Raw genomic sequence first — 15,888 nt, forward strand, 5'->3', positions numbered from 1 at the left:
GTTGGAAAAATAGCAAAAGAGTTAAAGGAGAGGTGGGGGTGGTGTGTGCATGGCTCTGGAAGGTTAAATATGTGTCCTCTGAATCATTATATTTGATTTAAGTTGTACTGAGTGGGTAATTCTAAGGTCTGCTGATTTACAGCAATTTACTGCAAAGTGTGAACCCTTATGTGGTAAACCACCCTTTACTGTCTGCTGCTGTTCTCGACACAGACCGGTGGATAGCACCGGAAGGGACAGGTTTGGTCTTTTGGTGAAAATGTTTTTAATGCCCACTGAAACGAAAGACATCAAAAGAGAAAGAAACACAACCTAAGTGATCATGGGGAACTTTTTTGAGTGGTAAAATAAAAGTGAGGTTTTATATGCAAAAATAGAGCACTGCAAACCATAGATACAAAATTAGGATTTGCATTAAAAAGGAAGTTGCTCTAAGTTAAGATAACAACTCCCGACATCAGAGTTTCATGCATGCATAAGGACTTTTTTACAAACAAACATGCATGCAGATTTGCCATTTCCAAGTAATATATAGTCCTGGAGCACGGCCATATTTCCTTCAGGGAGGTAACTTGTTGTCCAGACATGCACAGTGTTCCAAAACAGCACATCAACAGCAAAAAACAAAACAGTGATGTCATGGGAAAATAAAACAGGCACACCCACCTTAGAGTGGAGTGCACTGGTGGCAGAATGACGCTTGGTACCCTCTCCGATTCTTCGGGAAGAAGGCGTGAAGAGCCAGGAAAAGCGCACTCGTAGCCTCAACACTGGAATTCTCCGACACAATGAAAACAGACACGGAGGCTCCAGCTGTGCACAGGACAGACAATGTGACAGGAGGAAAAGATGTTTACAAGTTTTGGAATTTCTACAGACATATATATGTTAAACAAAACAAGAACAAACAGTTTTTAAACAGTTTTAAGACTAAAAATTCATGAATTCTCTGAACTGCATTCATGTTGTTATACCCAAATTTGAGTCAGACACTGAACTCTGAGAAGTCAGAAATGATTCAAATATCAACTAAAACTAATTTTTCTGTTGGGAAATGCAAGTAAAAAAGGTCACGAGGTACCCTTTGTTTTGTTTTTTAACTTTAACTTCACCCTGTGAGACGAATGAAGAGTTACAACCTAACAGCAGAATAAGAATAGAAAGGCGAGCTGTGTTTGAAGAGGCCAAAGAAAGCCAGGACTGCACTGTGTGTGGGAACCTTTAAATAGCTTTGATGGCAGCCTGAGAAAACGTGGAGGAGGGTACAGTTCTCTCAGGTTGTGTCTTCTTGTAACCACTGAGCTTTATGGGAGATATTTGGGCTGTCATATGACTAACTTTGCTGCTTTGTTAGTCAGCGTGCTATTGTCGGGGATTTGTTCATATAGAATATTGACAACTAAATAAAAATCTACAGTTAGGTGCAGTGATGACATTTGCTGACTGTTTGCTAAACCTCTGTTATGATGATCACTGAGAGTTTTAGGAATAACCCTCTCTGTCATCTTAGCAGTAAAGAGTTGTACTTCGGGTCTAAAGAAGCATCTTCGAGTTATAAGCAAGGCTCCGAACGCTGGTGTGAAGTGATGAGAACGACATCTGTGACACAGCCCAGAAAACCACCACGGCTAGCTTTTAGTTTCGTCAAAGCTGCCAGTCAGAAGAACATTAACACACTTCAGCTGGTTACTTCAGAAGAGATGCTACCATTTCAAGTTCACGTTAATCGCAAAAGTTGCATTAGCTTAATATCTTTTAACTAGTCAGACAATAACCAGTTCAAATGACAAGTTTCTTGTGAGGTGTAATTTGTAAGATATAAGAACATGTTTTGTTTTTGTAACTCCTCTAAAACAAAACAAACACGAGAAAAAGTGTGAGAAATTGATAAAAGTAAAAAAAGCTTTAGCATCTCAAGCTAACTAGCTAAAAAATCAAAACATCACTTACAAGGTTAAGTAGTTTATCATAAAATAAATTTTTTTTGGAGAATCCAGATTATGTTTCTCTTAAAAACAGACACACACACTTAAAGAAGTCGTGTATTATTTACCTAGAAACAGGACAAGTTTATCCTTGATGCTGTCTGGGCTTATAGCAATGTTAGCAGCTCTATGCTAGTTGTTTTTTTTAGACATTTAACATGGTGATGCATTCGTGAAAAACATCTGCTAGTCCTTGTTCTTGTCCTTTCACTTTAAGGGAAAGTGAAAATCTTCTGTTTACAAAGACATTGTTAGCTAAAGACCTAACTGAGGTCTAGTTTTATTTTATTTTATAACATGCGCTTTACTGAATGCTGTGGATGGTGAATTTTCAAAGGTTGTAGCTTCTTTTAGTATCAGTCTGTTTTTAAAAAAATGTGTTTTAAATTGAGTTTCACAAAACACACACACATAAACAACAACAACAACAAAACAACAAATAATTTTCATTTTTAAAATACCAGTTTTCTTTCGTGGCAATCAGCCGGTAAGACATGACTTTGCTACTGCTCGGATACCTAAGAACGACTTCACAACAATCTATTTAGGTCAACACATCTCAGCAAAAGAACACGCAGCACATTAACTGCAGGACAATGAAGCTCAAACATAAATGGCACAGAGGAGATACATCAAAAGGGAGAAAACAACAGGAAACTTTCAACTGATAACACTGCTGCTGATCTACAAACTACATTTGCCATTTGAGAACATACATACGTCCTACATACTGGCCATGCTGGCACATCTAACAGTGAAATAAAGTGAAAGCTTTTTAACTTTGTAAGATCGTCTCATGCTTATGTGTTCCCATTCTATTGTTTTGGCTCACATAAGTAAGACAAACTTTATCTTAACAGTTCTTTTCGAATTTTCTGCTTAAGAAGCCCATATACTTAATTCTGGTAAATAAAAGTCAGATCACAAACCTCATGACCTAGAAACAGGCCTGGTGTTAAGTGTTGCATTAATATAGAAATGGCTGCATGCAAAAGAGCGTTCACACTTTTTTTTTTTATTAAACACAACTGTGAATCTGAGTGTTGGACTAAGTGTGATGCTTCGTGCTGTGCAACAACCATACATCTGCCCCACCCAGAAACACTCCGGAGAGGCCTGTCAGGTTCGATGATTGTTACTCAGCCACTGGCCTCCAAAAAACTTACGAAAGGGCTTCCCCTAAGCTCCATCAAGCAGTATAGCCTGTTATAACAGTGCTTTTTTTAATGAGCAGGAGAGAAAAATTTACTGCAAATGGTTTGTTATTTTTAGATGTAGATTAACTTTAAACTCAAGAAATGTGAAGGAAGCATCAGGTTTGTACGGATTTAGTAAATTGCTGCGATGATGACTTTAAAATGAACGCTTAATCTGTTGATAGCCCTGAGTCATCCACCTCGAACTCGTCTAACCTGTGTCCCTGAATCCTTGATAGCGCTCACTAGTGTTTCTCTACCTCTTCTTTTTTTTTTCTTCACTCTCTGATTCAGTGTGCGAAAGTGGAAGCATTAGTTAGTTAATGCTGCATGTGTCCTACATAACAGGGACGATGCAGGATGACAGAATTGTGGTGAGAGTTGAAATCTAAACGTGAAGGTTTATGTGTAGGTCAGAGCGGGTCTGCGCCACAGCTGCTGCACAGTGTCAATGTTTCACCCTACGCAGAAACGCTCTTGTTTTGTTTTTAACTGGAACAAAGAAAAGATAGAAGAGTGAAAAAAAGAACAAATCCCCTCTTTGTTTTCTGGCAGTGGCCTGGTTCACATGGCTCTTTGCTTTTTGCAGGTGCGCCTGCCATTACACATTTCAGTCCAGTAATTGTAACTGTGCTATTGTCTGTGCTCACTGTGGCACCCGTTTGTGACTCATTGGCAATCGGTGGAGCCTGTCTGGTACTAAAAAAGTCTGTGCAGTTTTGTGTGTGTGCAGTTTTGCGTGTGTGTGTGTGTGTGTGTAGGCCTCTATGTGTTTGTGTGTGTGGCGATTAAAGAAGTTATGGTGCTCTTCCCCTGTTTCTCAGAGGGCACGTCCCATTTATGAAGCTGCTGTGCCTGTTGGTGAAGGAAGACAAATAAAAATGGGAAGCTCATTTCACCACCTAAAATAGATTGAATGGTGTAACAGATTGTATAAGACTGGGTCTGAGGGATGTGTGAAAGTCCTAAATTCCTGTTCTGCAGTTCCTCAGAGGTGAAGCTTGACAAGAGAAGTTAAAAGGTGTGTATTTAAAAATACAAAACAGACACTTTTTTGTTAAAAAAAAACAAAATAAAAAAAAGCAAACCCCAGTGTGGTCTAGATTTGTATTTTGCATCTATTTCCTCACTTACAGAAATACACGTTGTAGATGCATGCATTGTGTAAAACCACAAAACAGCAAAAATGGCCCACCCTCAGGCTCCCTGCCACAGTTTCCTGAGGAAATGCCCAGGCCACAGCTTGCAAATTTCCAAAATGTTTTGCAGGTCTGATTCCATAAGGGTTTACTGGTTGTTCACAGCAGCTCTCGCCTTTGTGGTTTATGACTTTTCTTTAGCTGAAAAAGGAAAGGGAAGTTTTTCTACAGCAGAGGCATTTAAGTGCATTTAAGTGTAACTAAGTTTTTGGCCCACGCTGGGTAATCAGCAACTCTAATTACTGAGCAAACATGAAATTAGAGAAAATTAGAAACTTTCTTTATCTGCACAAGCTGAAATAAGAAAGGCTTTGTCTGATGTCATTCAACCACATTATTTGGTGTAATCATCTGGCAATCCACAAGGCAGGAGCTGCTAGAAATATATGCAGAGGATGCAGCCTCAGCATATATATATATATATATATATATATATATATATATATAGATAGATAGATAGATAGATAGATAGATAGATAGATATAGATATATATAGATATATAGATATATAGATAGATAGATAGATAGATAGATAGATAGATAGAATACCAGTTCTCATTTAATGTTTTTTCTTTATTTTTACTACTTTAGTACTTTCTTTTACTACTTCCTACATTGTAGATACATACTGAAGACATCAAATATATAAATATATGAAGCAAGATATATGGAATTATGGAATTCTGTCATCAGTTATGGAATTGAACAACATCTCCCACCCAATGCAGGAGACTCTGACAGCACTGAGCAGCTGCTTCAGTGGCAGGCTGTGGCACCCACGATGTGGGATGGAGAGATTCTGCAGGTCTTTTCTTCCATCAGCTGTCAGACTTCACAACAAAGACTTTGCAGTTGACCTAACACGTGCAGACAGACACACCCACACACACATCCACACACCCACGTGCAATACCACTAAGTGTAATTTTTCTGACAACATAGTATTTTATTCTATTTTATATAGTAGGTTATTCTTTTCTGTTATTCTGTTCCATTGTTTATCTTAATTTTTGCTGCCGTAATTTTGCCCTGTCCATTTTCTACTATCACACAACAAATTTCCCAGGTGTGGGACTAATAAAGGTGTATCTTATCTTATCTTATCTTAGCACAGGAAAAATTGATGACTGAGTGAGTCCTCAGATTAGCCACCATTTGCTTTGTTGACAGTGCTGCAAACCCTTGGCCTTCTCTCAATGAGCTTCATGATGTAGTCTCTTGAAATGGTTTCACAGGTGTGCCTTGTCGGGGTTCATTTGTGGAATTTCTTGCCTCCTCAATGGGATTGGGGCCATCAGTTTTGTTGTGCAGATGTCAGGTTGGTACACAGCTGAAAGCCTTATTTGACAACTGTCAGAATTCATATTATGCAAGAACCAATCAGCTAAGTAAAGAGAAATGACAGCCCATCGTTACTTTAAGAACTGAAAGTCAGTCAGTCTGGAAAATTGCTCAAGCTTTGAATGTGTCCCCAAGTGCTGGCGCAAAAACCATGAAGCCCTACGACGGAACTGGCTCACGTGAGAAACACCAAGAGTCGTCTCTGCTGCTGAAGACAAATTAATCTGAGTCATCAGCCTCAGAAATCACAAGTTAACAGCACCTCCGATTAGAGCCCAGACAAATGTCACACAGACTTTTCAGCAGCACATCTCTACATGAATCAAGCATTTATGGTTAAATCGCTGCTAAGAAACCATGACTAAGGAAAAGCAACAAGCAGAAGAGATTTGTTTGGACCAAAAAACACAAAGAATGGACATGAGACCAGTGAAAATCTATGCTTTGGTCTTTAGTCCAAATTTGAGATCTTGGTTCTACCCACTGTGTCTTTGTGCGAACACATGGTCTCTACATGCATGGTTCTCACCGTGAAGCATGGAGGAGGAGGTGTGTTGGTGTGGGGATAGTTTGCTGGTGACACTGTTGTGGATTTATTCAAAACTAAAGGCACACTGAATCAGCATGGCTACCACAGAGTCCTGCAGCGACATGCCATCCTATCTGGTTAGTGTAATTTATTTTTCAACAGGACAATGACCCCAAACACAAGACAGAATGTGTCACGAGCTATATGGCTGATCTCCAGCCCCTAGAGACTATAAAGCTAGTATGAAAGGTAGTATACAAGTGAATCTAATCAGCATCATCACCGTAAATATAATCTGATGTGTTGCAGATCTCCTCCAGCTTATCCGAGAACACAGATGTTTCCCAGGCCAGCCAAAAGATCGAATCTCTTCAGTCTTCAATCGCTTGTCCTCGTGTACCCTGGGGGCCTCCTCCCAGCATCCTTGTCAGAGACCTGAATCACCTCAACTGGCTCCTTTCAATGTGGAGCTCTTCGCTCTACTCTCAGCCCTTCCCTAATGACTGAACTCTTTATCCTATATCTAAGGGAGAGACCAGCCACCTTTCGGAGAAACAGCTTCAATTTTACTCTCAGACCTTTCTTTATCATTCTATCCTACAGACTGGTGAAAAGATCTATCCCAGTCTGTCTAGCAATATCCCCTCTCCCCCTCACTCCTGAACAATACACAGAGATAATTATACTCCTCTGCTTGGGTTAGCAACTCATCCCAGACCCAGAATGAGCACTCCACCCTTTTCCTGTTGAAGTCCATGGCCTCAGGTTTAGAGATGTTAATTCTCACTCCCACCACTTCACACCTGGCTGCAAACCTTAGTGTGAGCTGGAGGCTACCCCTTGATGAAGCCAACAGAATCACATGATCTGCAAAAAGGCGAGATGAGATTCTGAGGCCACCAGAGTGGAAGTCTTCCACCACTTCATTCTGCCTAGAAATCATGTCCACAATAATTATTTTTATTTTTTAATTTTAGTTTTACAGAATTGGTTACAGAACAATGAGCAGTTATTTTTGGAGTCCAATTCGTTGCCTCCTTCTTGGCAGGCTGAGTAGTGGGGTCCTATAGTTGGAGCGCACCCCAATCCCCCTTCTAAAAAATGGAAACCACCACCTCAGTTTGCCAGTTCAGAGAATCCGCCCCATACCTTCATGTAGTGTTGCAGAGGCATGTCAACAAAGACAGCCTTAAAAAATTCAGGGCCTTAAGGAAGTCAGGGTAAATCTTATACACCCCAGGGGCCATGCCACTAAGGAGTTGCACTTTACACTGCACTGCATACCCTGTGTGAGCAGAGCACCAATTCCTCTTCTGAGTCACCTGATATTTTGCCAAAATCAGTTTGAGGCCATACAAAAGGCTTATTTCTGGGCTTCACCAACCTCCTGCCACACCCAAGACTGTGCTTCAGCTACCACCAGAGCTGTGCTCTGCTTGGTCTGTTAGTACCTGTTAGGAGTCCCACAGGAAAACCAAGCCTGTAACAGTCCTTCTGGTGTGTGATGGAATTGGTTACACTAGTTCACTTCCAATATCCATCATCTGGTTTGGGGGTTACCACCCAGCACGCACCAACCACCTTGCAGCTGCAGCTCTGTGCAGAAGTCTCAACAATGGAGGTGCAGAAAATGGTCCATCTGGACTCAATGTCCTCAGCCTCCCTAAGAAATCTGTCAAAGTTCTGCTGGAGGTGAAGATCTGGCATACCAAGGCCTCTGCCAGGCACTCCTAGTCCAACCTCAGTACATATTTATACTTGCCAGGCCTGTGACCTAGGGTGTCCTGGTGCCACATACATTTATAAATACCCAGTAGGATCATGGAGTCACCAGATGGCGAACCCTTCAGCGCCCTACACAGTGACTCCAGGAAAGCTGGGTGCTCTGCACTATCATTTGGTGCACAAGCACAAACGACAGTGAAGACCCATTCTCCAATTCAAAGGAGGAGGGAAGCAACTCTCTCATCCACTGGAGAAAAAAAAACCCAGCATGGCAACTGGGATCATTGGGATACACAAACCCTCCAACCATGGTGATGTAACAATTCACAAAGGGGCAAATTGCCACCTTGTCACCCTACTGTGTTGCACATTAACTTTTATAAATCCAACAACTTTATCAGTAGCTACATGACACATTTTGTGATTTTACCTGCACAGAAAAAGTTTGTGTGTTTATTTATATTTGTTGAGCTGCTTAAAAAGGTTTTATTTGAAATTACCTGTCACTTAAAAAAAACATTGCTTGCTCCTCTTCTGTACCACTAGCTAAATACCGAAGTACCACAACTGCAACTTTATTTACATCTAAACAATGAAAGGATGTTTTTTCTTTTTGTTCAGCATGTATCTCCATGCTGTCACTGGAAGCAATGCTAAAAAATGAACTCATTCGACAGCAATATGTATTAACTTGCCTATCTGACTTAAACAGTCATTAATTGAAGTTCCCTAAATTCCAGTCTGGATCAGTCGGGCTCCCTTTCACCTCTGCTTGCATCCTTTTTTTGTCATACCAACAATCCGCATGTCCTGCACTGTCTAACATACAGATGTTTATCAGTTTATATGTTTTTTATTATCTTAATGTTAGCATGGTAGCATTTTCTCATTAGAATTGGAAGCAAAGTACAAATGAGGCTTGCAATGTCATTACCAGTTGGAGGCCAGTTGGGGTTTCACTGGCTTTTGATTTTGAAACCAAAAAATCGTTCTTATATTTCTCAAAAATAATTACAACTCAGGGTTGTTAGTGGCTACATAGTGCAGTGGTCTTCACATTTGCCTAGCATACAACAGATCCCAGGTTTGATCTTAGGAAGAGACACAAATCCCTTTGGGGCTGCATAAGAAAGTGTGAAGTTACTTGATTTTTTCTTTTTTTTTAATGTTTATGTTAATCTAAACCAACATCTTCTTTGAGGTTTCACAGCAGCTGCTTTCTTTTTAAGCTGAAGTACTGCCTCCTTCTTTTAGTTGTTTAAGCCGTCCATAATTATGCACAATATACGCTGTTGTCTAATTGCACTGCAGTCTTGTAATTACTGTGGTTGCTTACAAAAACCTAGATATGCATTTTCTTCCTGCAGCTGAGTTCTCATACCCAGTAAATCTCTAATGTTGGCCTGGACTCATCCTAACCTTGGCAGACCCTTCTTTTTTCTTCTTCACATATCCTGCATGAAGACAGGATGTGTTCCACTCTCTTGTTTCCTTGTCAGTGGTTATAATGGCCAGATGAGACCAGTTTGTGAATTATTTATCATTTTTTGGGGCAATGTTTTCTTTGTTGCTACTACAGTTGTCATTGTTCATCTCCCTCCAATTTAGCTTCCTCCCCTAATTAGCTACAAACACCCTTTCTATCACACATACACACACACGAACACACGCAAATGGTGTCAATTTTGTCATCCAACCTCTCAGCAAGACGGTATCCTTACTCAGATACAAAGACTTGCAGTAAGCGGTTACAGCAACCTATAACCAAAGAATTACTTTTAGATCGAATCCTCTCCTGTAAAAAGGAAGAACTTGCGTTAAGCACAAAGACAAATAAGATTTGACGCCAGGAAAAGCAGCAGTGAAACATTCCTTCAAACACTCTCTTACCTAAAGTGCGTTTAACCCAGTCTCACTGATTTATGGATGTTTTATGACTCCTTTGACAAGCCCTAGTGTACAGCATTAATTACCGATACCACAGATACCAATACTGTGACAGTTAATGTTAAGGGGAGCACAGGGGAGTAAGTGGGTCAAATATTTGTAGTTCACTGGGGGATAAAATCTGTGTGTGCGACAAGGCCTTGGGAGAATCGTGACCAATGACCTGTAAGCTTTGAAGAGAAAAAAGTACATGTACCAGTATGCACTGCTCAGTTCTTCCCCAGAGAAGCTACATGTGCTGTCCAGACGTTGCTGCTTTTTGCGTTGTCGGCCAGAACACGTAAATCCTAACAACGCACACATGACAGCGGGAGCTATGACTGACTGAGCTGGCTGGAGGCAGGATCATCTCATTAAAACCGCAGGTATCCAAACAGAACTAAAACCCAGCTCCCCATCCTTCCTGCTTAGCTCAATCATCTCCCACATAAGCTCTGCAATAAAACCTTGTATTTTAAACAAACCCATCCGATCTGATCTATAAACCTCATTCAGCTTGAACACCGCAATGATCTGTTTATAGTGATTAAGGGCAGCATCTGCCTAAAACTGGTGAGAGAATCATGCATAAACATGTGACTCATAGCGAGGACAGTGGGAAAGGGATTGGGGAATAATTGGCTTGAATTGATACAAGACGAGGACACTGGGGGCCTTTCCAAAAACTCGACTAAAGAACAGTAAATCTCTGGGGCTAATCACGATAATAGTAACAGCAACCATGTGTTTAAATAAATTACTTTCTCCAGCAATGGCACAGCTCTGTCTTGATGTTAGACAGCTCATCATAATAAACACTACAGTAGTACTATGAGACTAATCACAAAGTCATCCGTTTCCAGGGAATATCAACAAAAAAATGTAACACAATATGACTGCTTGGAGTTGTGGCTATTTGCTATTAACGTGTCCAGATGAGCTAGTTTTGGGGGAATTTTGAAATTAGACTGGAGGCTGAGGTGTGTGTATAGCATCAGATGTTCTCATGTAATGCAACAGCTATTCAGCCCCAAGGGTTACACATTAGACTGGAAAGAAAATATCCCGCTTCCTGCTTGGTCTGTTTTTTTTGTAGGGCAATACCTCACGTAACTTCACAGCCTGCAGTTATACAGCCACTACTCAAGCCAGTAGGATGAGGTCCGCTTGTCACCATGTGTTGTTCCCCGTCACTGTTACACTGTCCAGAGTCACAAAACATGTATCCCTGACAGGAATTTGGGACAACTGTTTAAACCTACTGCTTGAAACTATGTATCACAAGAGGCCAGTAGTCTATCAAAGTGTAGTGCCAGTCAAAAAGCACATTTGATATATCTAATTTTAGTAAATTTCTCAATTTTTTTTTTATCCAGTTCACACAATAAAGGGGATTGCAGCAAAATTAAAATCAAAACAGGCCCATTAAGAAAGAATCAAATTAGATAAAATGAATGATGCATGCATTTTTGTGTCAAATTTTCTCACATGTTGAAACAAGCCATAACATAGACACAAACATAGATGGTGTTTAAAAGATGGAAAAAACTACTGTCACCCATTAAGTTTATGGACTCATATTTTTGACTCTTAAAGCACCAAGTTTTGAGGTTATTTATAGAAAAAAGAATGTAGTACTAAATATACTCAGATTACTGTGTAATTACGTCTTCCTTCTAAAGGATGAACTTGTGGAGTGGACACTGGTACCATTCAGACTAATCATGTTTTACATACATGGCTAGACATTTCCAAAGGAGAAAAAACTCATAGGCGTTCATTTTTAACTCATCATCCGATAAGATATGAAGGATCACGCCTGTGTTTTATCATCTGATAAGGGGTCCGCTTCATCAGATAAGTGTGAACATGGAGGAAAGACACAACGCGACAGGGGTCTGGATAAAACGTCATCCTCTTTGTCCTCACCTCAAGCCTAAAATCTGGGCTCTAACACACAAAAATGTGCATTAACATACAATTACTTAGTCAGCAGTTTAAACATGTGGCACTCCCATCTCTTGACAGCTGACAATGAGACGGCTAACAACAACAATAGCTGGTTATAAGCTAACATTATGCCAGCTACTGATAGGCTTGAATGTCCTAAAAGTTGCACTAGCTAACAGTAGCTAACAGAGCCTAACTGATGCTAACAACAACAAACACAGGAACGCTTACAAACAGAAAAGTTGAGATCCTCAAAAACTCACCTCAGTATTGATGTCACTGGTCACAGGTGAGCGCCACTGACTCATCAACCCGTATTATACTTTTTTTTACAGCCCTTATGAGTAGTGTTCTTTGTATTTGAACGTGTTGCTTGAGCATGTGAGAGTATGTTGGCTTTATTTACTTGCCTAGTGATTCGCTTCACTAATGGTTTTTAGTTTCAGTAATAAACCTTAAGTTTTTTAATCTAACCCTACTGGCTTTGGGCTCATTTATGTTACCTCCCCTCTCGCCTAGCTGAGCCGGGTCATAACATCGTCTAAATTAAATGGATGCACTCAGAGTGTTTGGGTGACTGGGAGGCAAAAATGTAAAATACAGATATCAGTATTTGTTTAACCCATAAACTTTTATTGCTAAGTGCTGATAATATTTAAATATGTAAAAATATAGTGTGCACAGAAATGTTTTTAAATGCAGAAGAAACAGATTTATACAAAGAAGAAATGGCCACGGCCTAAATGTACTGTAAATGTAATTTTTGATCTCTTTCGAGTGAGTGTTTTTTTGGACCATATTTAGACCAGAGGATGCCGTGCTACGTTATCAGCTAATGCTAGGAGATTAGTTAGCTAGATACAGCCATTAACTTGATTATATTGCACAAATTCACATATCTACTAATCAAAGAAACAAAGTCAGAATACCATAATTTCTCTCATCAGACCTTCTTCTTGCCTTTTGGATGGGCTGCAGCACACATTAGGCCATATTATTTGTTAGATAATTAAAATGCTATGAACGGCACTAACAGCACAAACATGGTTGAGAGGTGTAGCTCAGTGACCTGGATTAGCATGGGTGTGATAGCAGAAAGCTAATGGCAGCAGGTGTTGGCTGTGTGAATACTCAAGAAGTCTGTGAAGGTTCTCAGTCATCCAGGTCATCGTAGTCAAAGGAGCTTGCAAAGAAAAGCGTCTGGACTTCTTTAAGTTACTTGAAGACGTTTCACCTCTCATCCGAGAAGCTTCTTCAGTTCTAAGGTCAAATGGTGGAGAGTCCCAGATATAAACCTAATACTCAAGAACCATAACCCTTGAATTTAAGTCTTAAAAAGAAAGAAACAAGTGAGCTATTTAGAAAATTCACACGACTGCCAAGAAGAGAAAATAAATAGAAAACATTTTTGCCCCAAGCTGTTTTTCAAAAATGTTTAAAAATTGACGAAGCAGAAGCTTAGACACATACCAACATCTCACTTCTGACACCTATGTTTGTTTCGCCTTTTCTAAAACGGCATTAACTACACTACATTAGAAATGTTTTGGAGACAGTTACAACAATCGAGTCATCATCGCAGATAATAATATTGGAAGGGACTGAACTATGCTAACCTGATATCATTGGTCAGCAAATAAAATGTGCCATTTTTTATAGATTTTGTTTTGCTGAATCCAAGCTTTAAAAAATAAAGAAGACTGCTACTCCAAGGATATGTACCTGTGTGCACCTGTGTACTATGTTTATATGAGTTTTAATCATTCTGTAACATTTGTCTACTTAGCATTTTATGATAATATCATATAGTGAAACTTGACTTTTTCTTCCTTATGGAATAATTTTTTAAAAATCTAGATAAAAAAGAGATAATATAGAACATTTTTAGAAAATATAACACTTTCTTTAACAATGTAGGAGAAAACCTTGGTGACTGTTACGTATGTTGAACCTGACATGTGAAAAAACATATTATTGACATGATGATGAAACGTTTTTAAAATTTTTAAAAACATAAAGATGTTATTAATTGCTAGAGTCATTTTAACAGTCCATTCAAATTCGGCTTACATCCACCAATGTCTTTAAAGTCAACTTAATGATTATTGGTCCAAAACGGACAAAAGGCCGTATAAACTATGATTCAAGTAATGTTTATAGTGTGGCTTGTATTGTCAACATGTTGTCAACATGTTGAACGTACCACTTAAAGATTTAAATTATGATGTCATCTGACCTCTCCTTCAAGGTCAAATAAGGTCAAACTTTCATAAAATGGTTTTTATCTTTAAAATGATGCTGTTTTTGTTTGAACTGGCAACATTTAGGAAATAACACTGCTATATGCAGACTCTAAATCTCATATAATTCGCATCCAAATATCATGTTACCTTTGACCTCTGACCTCACTTTAACATTTCACATCTGCCTTTCTTTCAAGTTGAACCTAGAATGTGTTGTGTTTAAAGAAAGTATGTTTAAGAGAAAAAGAATGAGCTGCCAAGTTAGAAATATACTGTAGTCTAATATCATATAACAAACACAAGTCATTCATGTCCAGCCTTTTTACAAATCAATACAAATTCCTACCCCTAAATAATCATATGCTCCACCATGCGTCCTCCTCTATATGTATTCAAAGTAAACATCAGTCATGCTACTCTTACTTGATTTTTGCTGCATTGCTAACTTCTTAAAGTAAGTTAAAAAACAAACCAACCAAATGAAAAACCAAAACCAAATGAATCTATACTAAATGCAATCCTTGTGAGCTGCCTGGCTTTGGTGAAGGTTTTTTTTTTTAATATACATTCAAAAACACGTAACCATATTTTGCAGCCCTGCATATTTCCTGCTAGAAGAGTAAAATCAAAGTCTGAGTAGAGATGAAAAGCTCAGATTTGAAACTTGACAGCTGCATTTCATGCTCGTTAAAGTTCCAGCTCATAAGATGACACTGAATTACATTTATTCCACCGTACATTTGGAGTTTTAATAACTTCTGCTTTCAGTTAAAGAGTTTATAATGTATTCCAACTTCAGTAAAGTTTGACTGTATTTATTTAAGAAGCATTTTGGCTGTAGACCAGAGTATCTGACTTCCATCGAGAATTTATTCAGCAGAATCATGTAAAATCAAATGTAAAACTCCAGGTCATGCAAACTCTCTAATGCAGACACGTCCTCCAGCCCTTAGCTCACTTGATGACTGTTCATTCTTTCAGTTTTTCCTGTAAAAAAAGCATCATTTGCTTTGCAGAGGGAAGAAGCGCATTAGTTGGGGACTATTTTCAGCTGCAGAAAAAGACAGCAGTGGGACGAAACATGTGTGACTGAGTGAAAGTAAACTGCAGTCACTTAATGAAATGATGTGACTCACTGAGTCATTTTTAATAGTTTGTTAAAAACAACGAAGTCCTGTGGTGCAGAGAAGTAATATATCACGCTCAGTTTGGCTCATTTAGGAGGATAAATTCACTGTTGGTTTCGGGCTCTTCTGGTCTTTTCGATTTTTTCAGATAAAATAAAATCCTCAGTTGCTACAAAAGTTTACAAAAGATTACTTTGACAGTAATTGTGGCTTGGGGGTAATTTGAGTGGAATGTTTAGAGTGAAGGTTTTACTCACTGCTTGGTTGAGTTTCTTTTTGTAAGAACTGGCATTGGCTGTGACATCAGTCTGTTTATGTGTGTAAGTGTGTGTCTCTGTGTGTGTGGGTGTGCGAACTGAGTTGGCTGTGCTGCAGATAAAAGTGAAGTCGAGCTCGTCGCTACATCAAAATCACACTGGGGGCGCGAGTTAAGCGCTCAGCCGGCGGACACGCTCGATACCTCAGCTCTCACACTGTGAAACACGGGGTGTTTCGCTATGTGTCTACAGTACGTGTGAGTGAGTGCACACTTGTGTGATCGTCTGCGAGGCAGGCCGAGCTGGTTTTAATAGTTTCCAGAGGTTTGACGCGTGTCAGCCAATAACAACACAAGCACCTAGAAAACATTGAGCAATTCAGTTCCTGTGTTCACCAGGTTATCAATGCT

At 39.4% G+C, this 15,888-nt stretch overlaps 1 protein-coding gene across 1 annotated transcript in view; it reads right to left on the reverse strand.

Moving 5' to 3' along the window:
* Positions 1-15,888, reverse strand: part of LOC146520600 (uncharacterized) — a 68,195-nt gene that overhangs the window by 48,559 nt on the left and 3,748 nt on the right. The window contains exon 3 of the mRNA XM_085157622.1: positions 667-813. Within this exon, the coding sequence (XP_085013748.1) occupies positions 667-813 (147 nt within the window). The remainder of the gene's footprint in view (positions 1-666; positions 814-15,888) is intronic.

Source organism: Neolamprologus multifasciatus, chromosome 4 (assembly GCF_963576455.1).
Source record: "Neolamprologus multifasciatus chromosome 4, fNeoMul1.2, whole genome shotgun sequence".
Taxonomy (NCBI): domain Eukaryota; kingdom Metazoa; phylum Chordata; class Actinopteri; order Cichliformes; family Cichlidae; genus Neolamprologus; species Neolamprologus multifasciatus.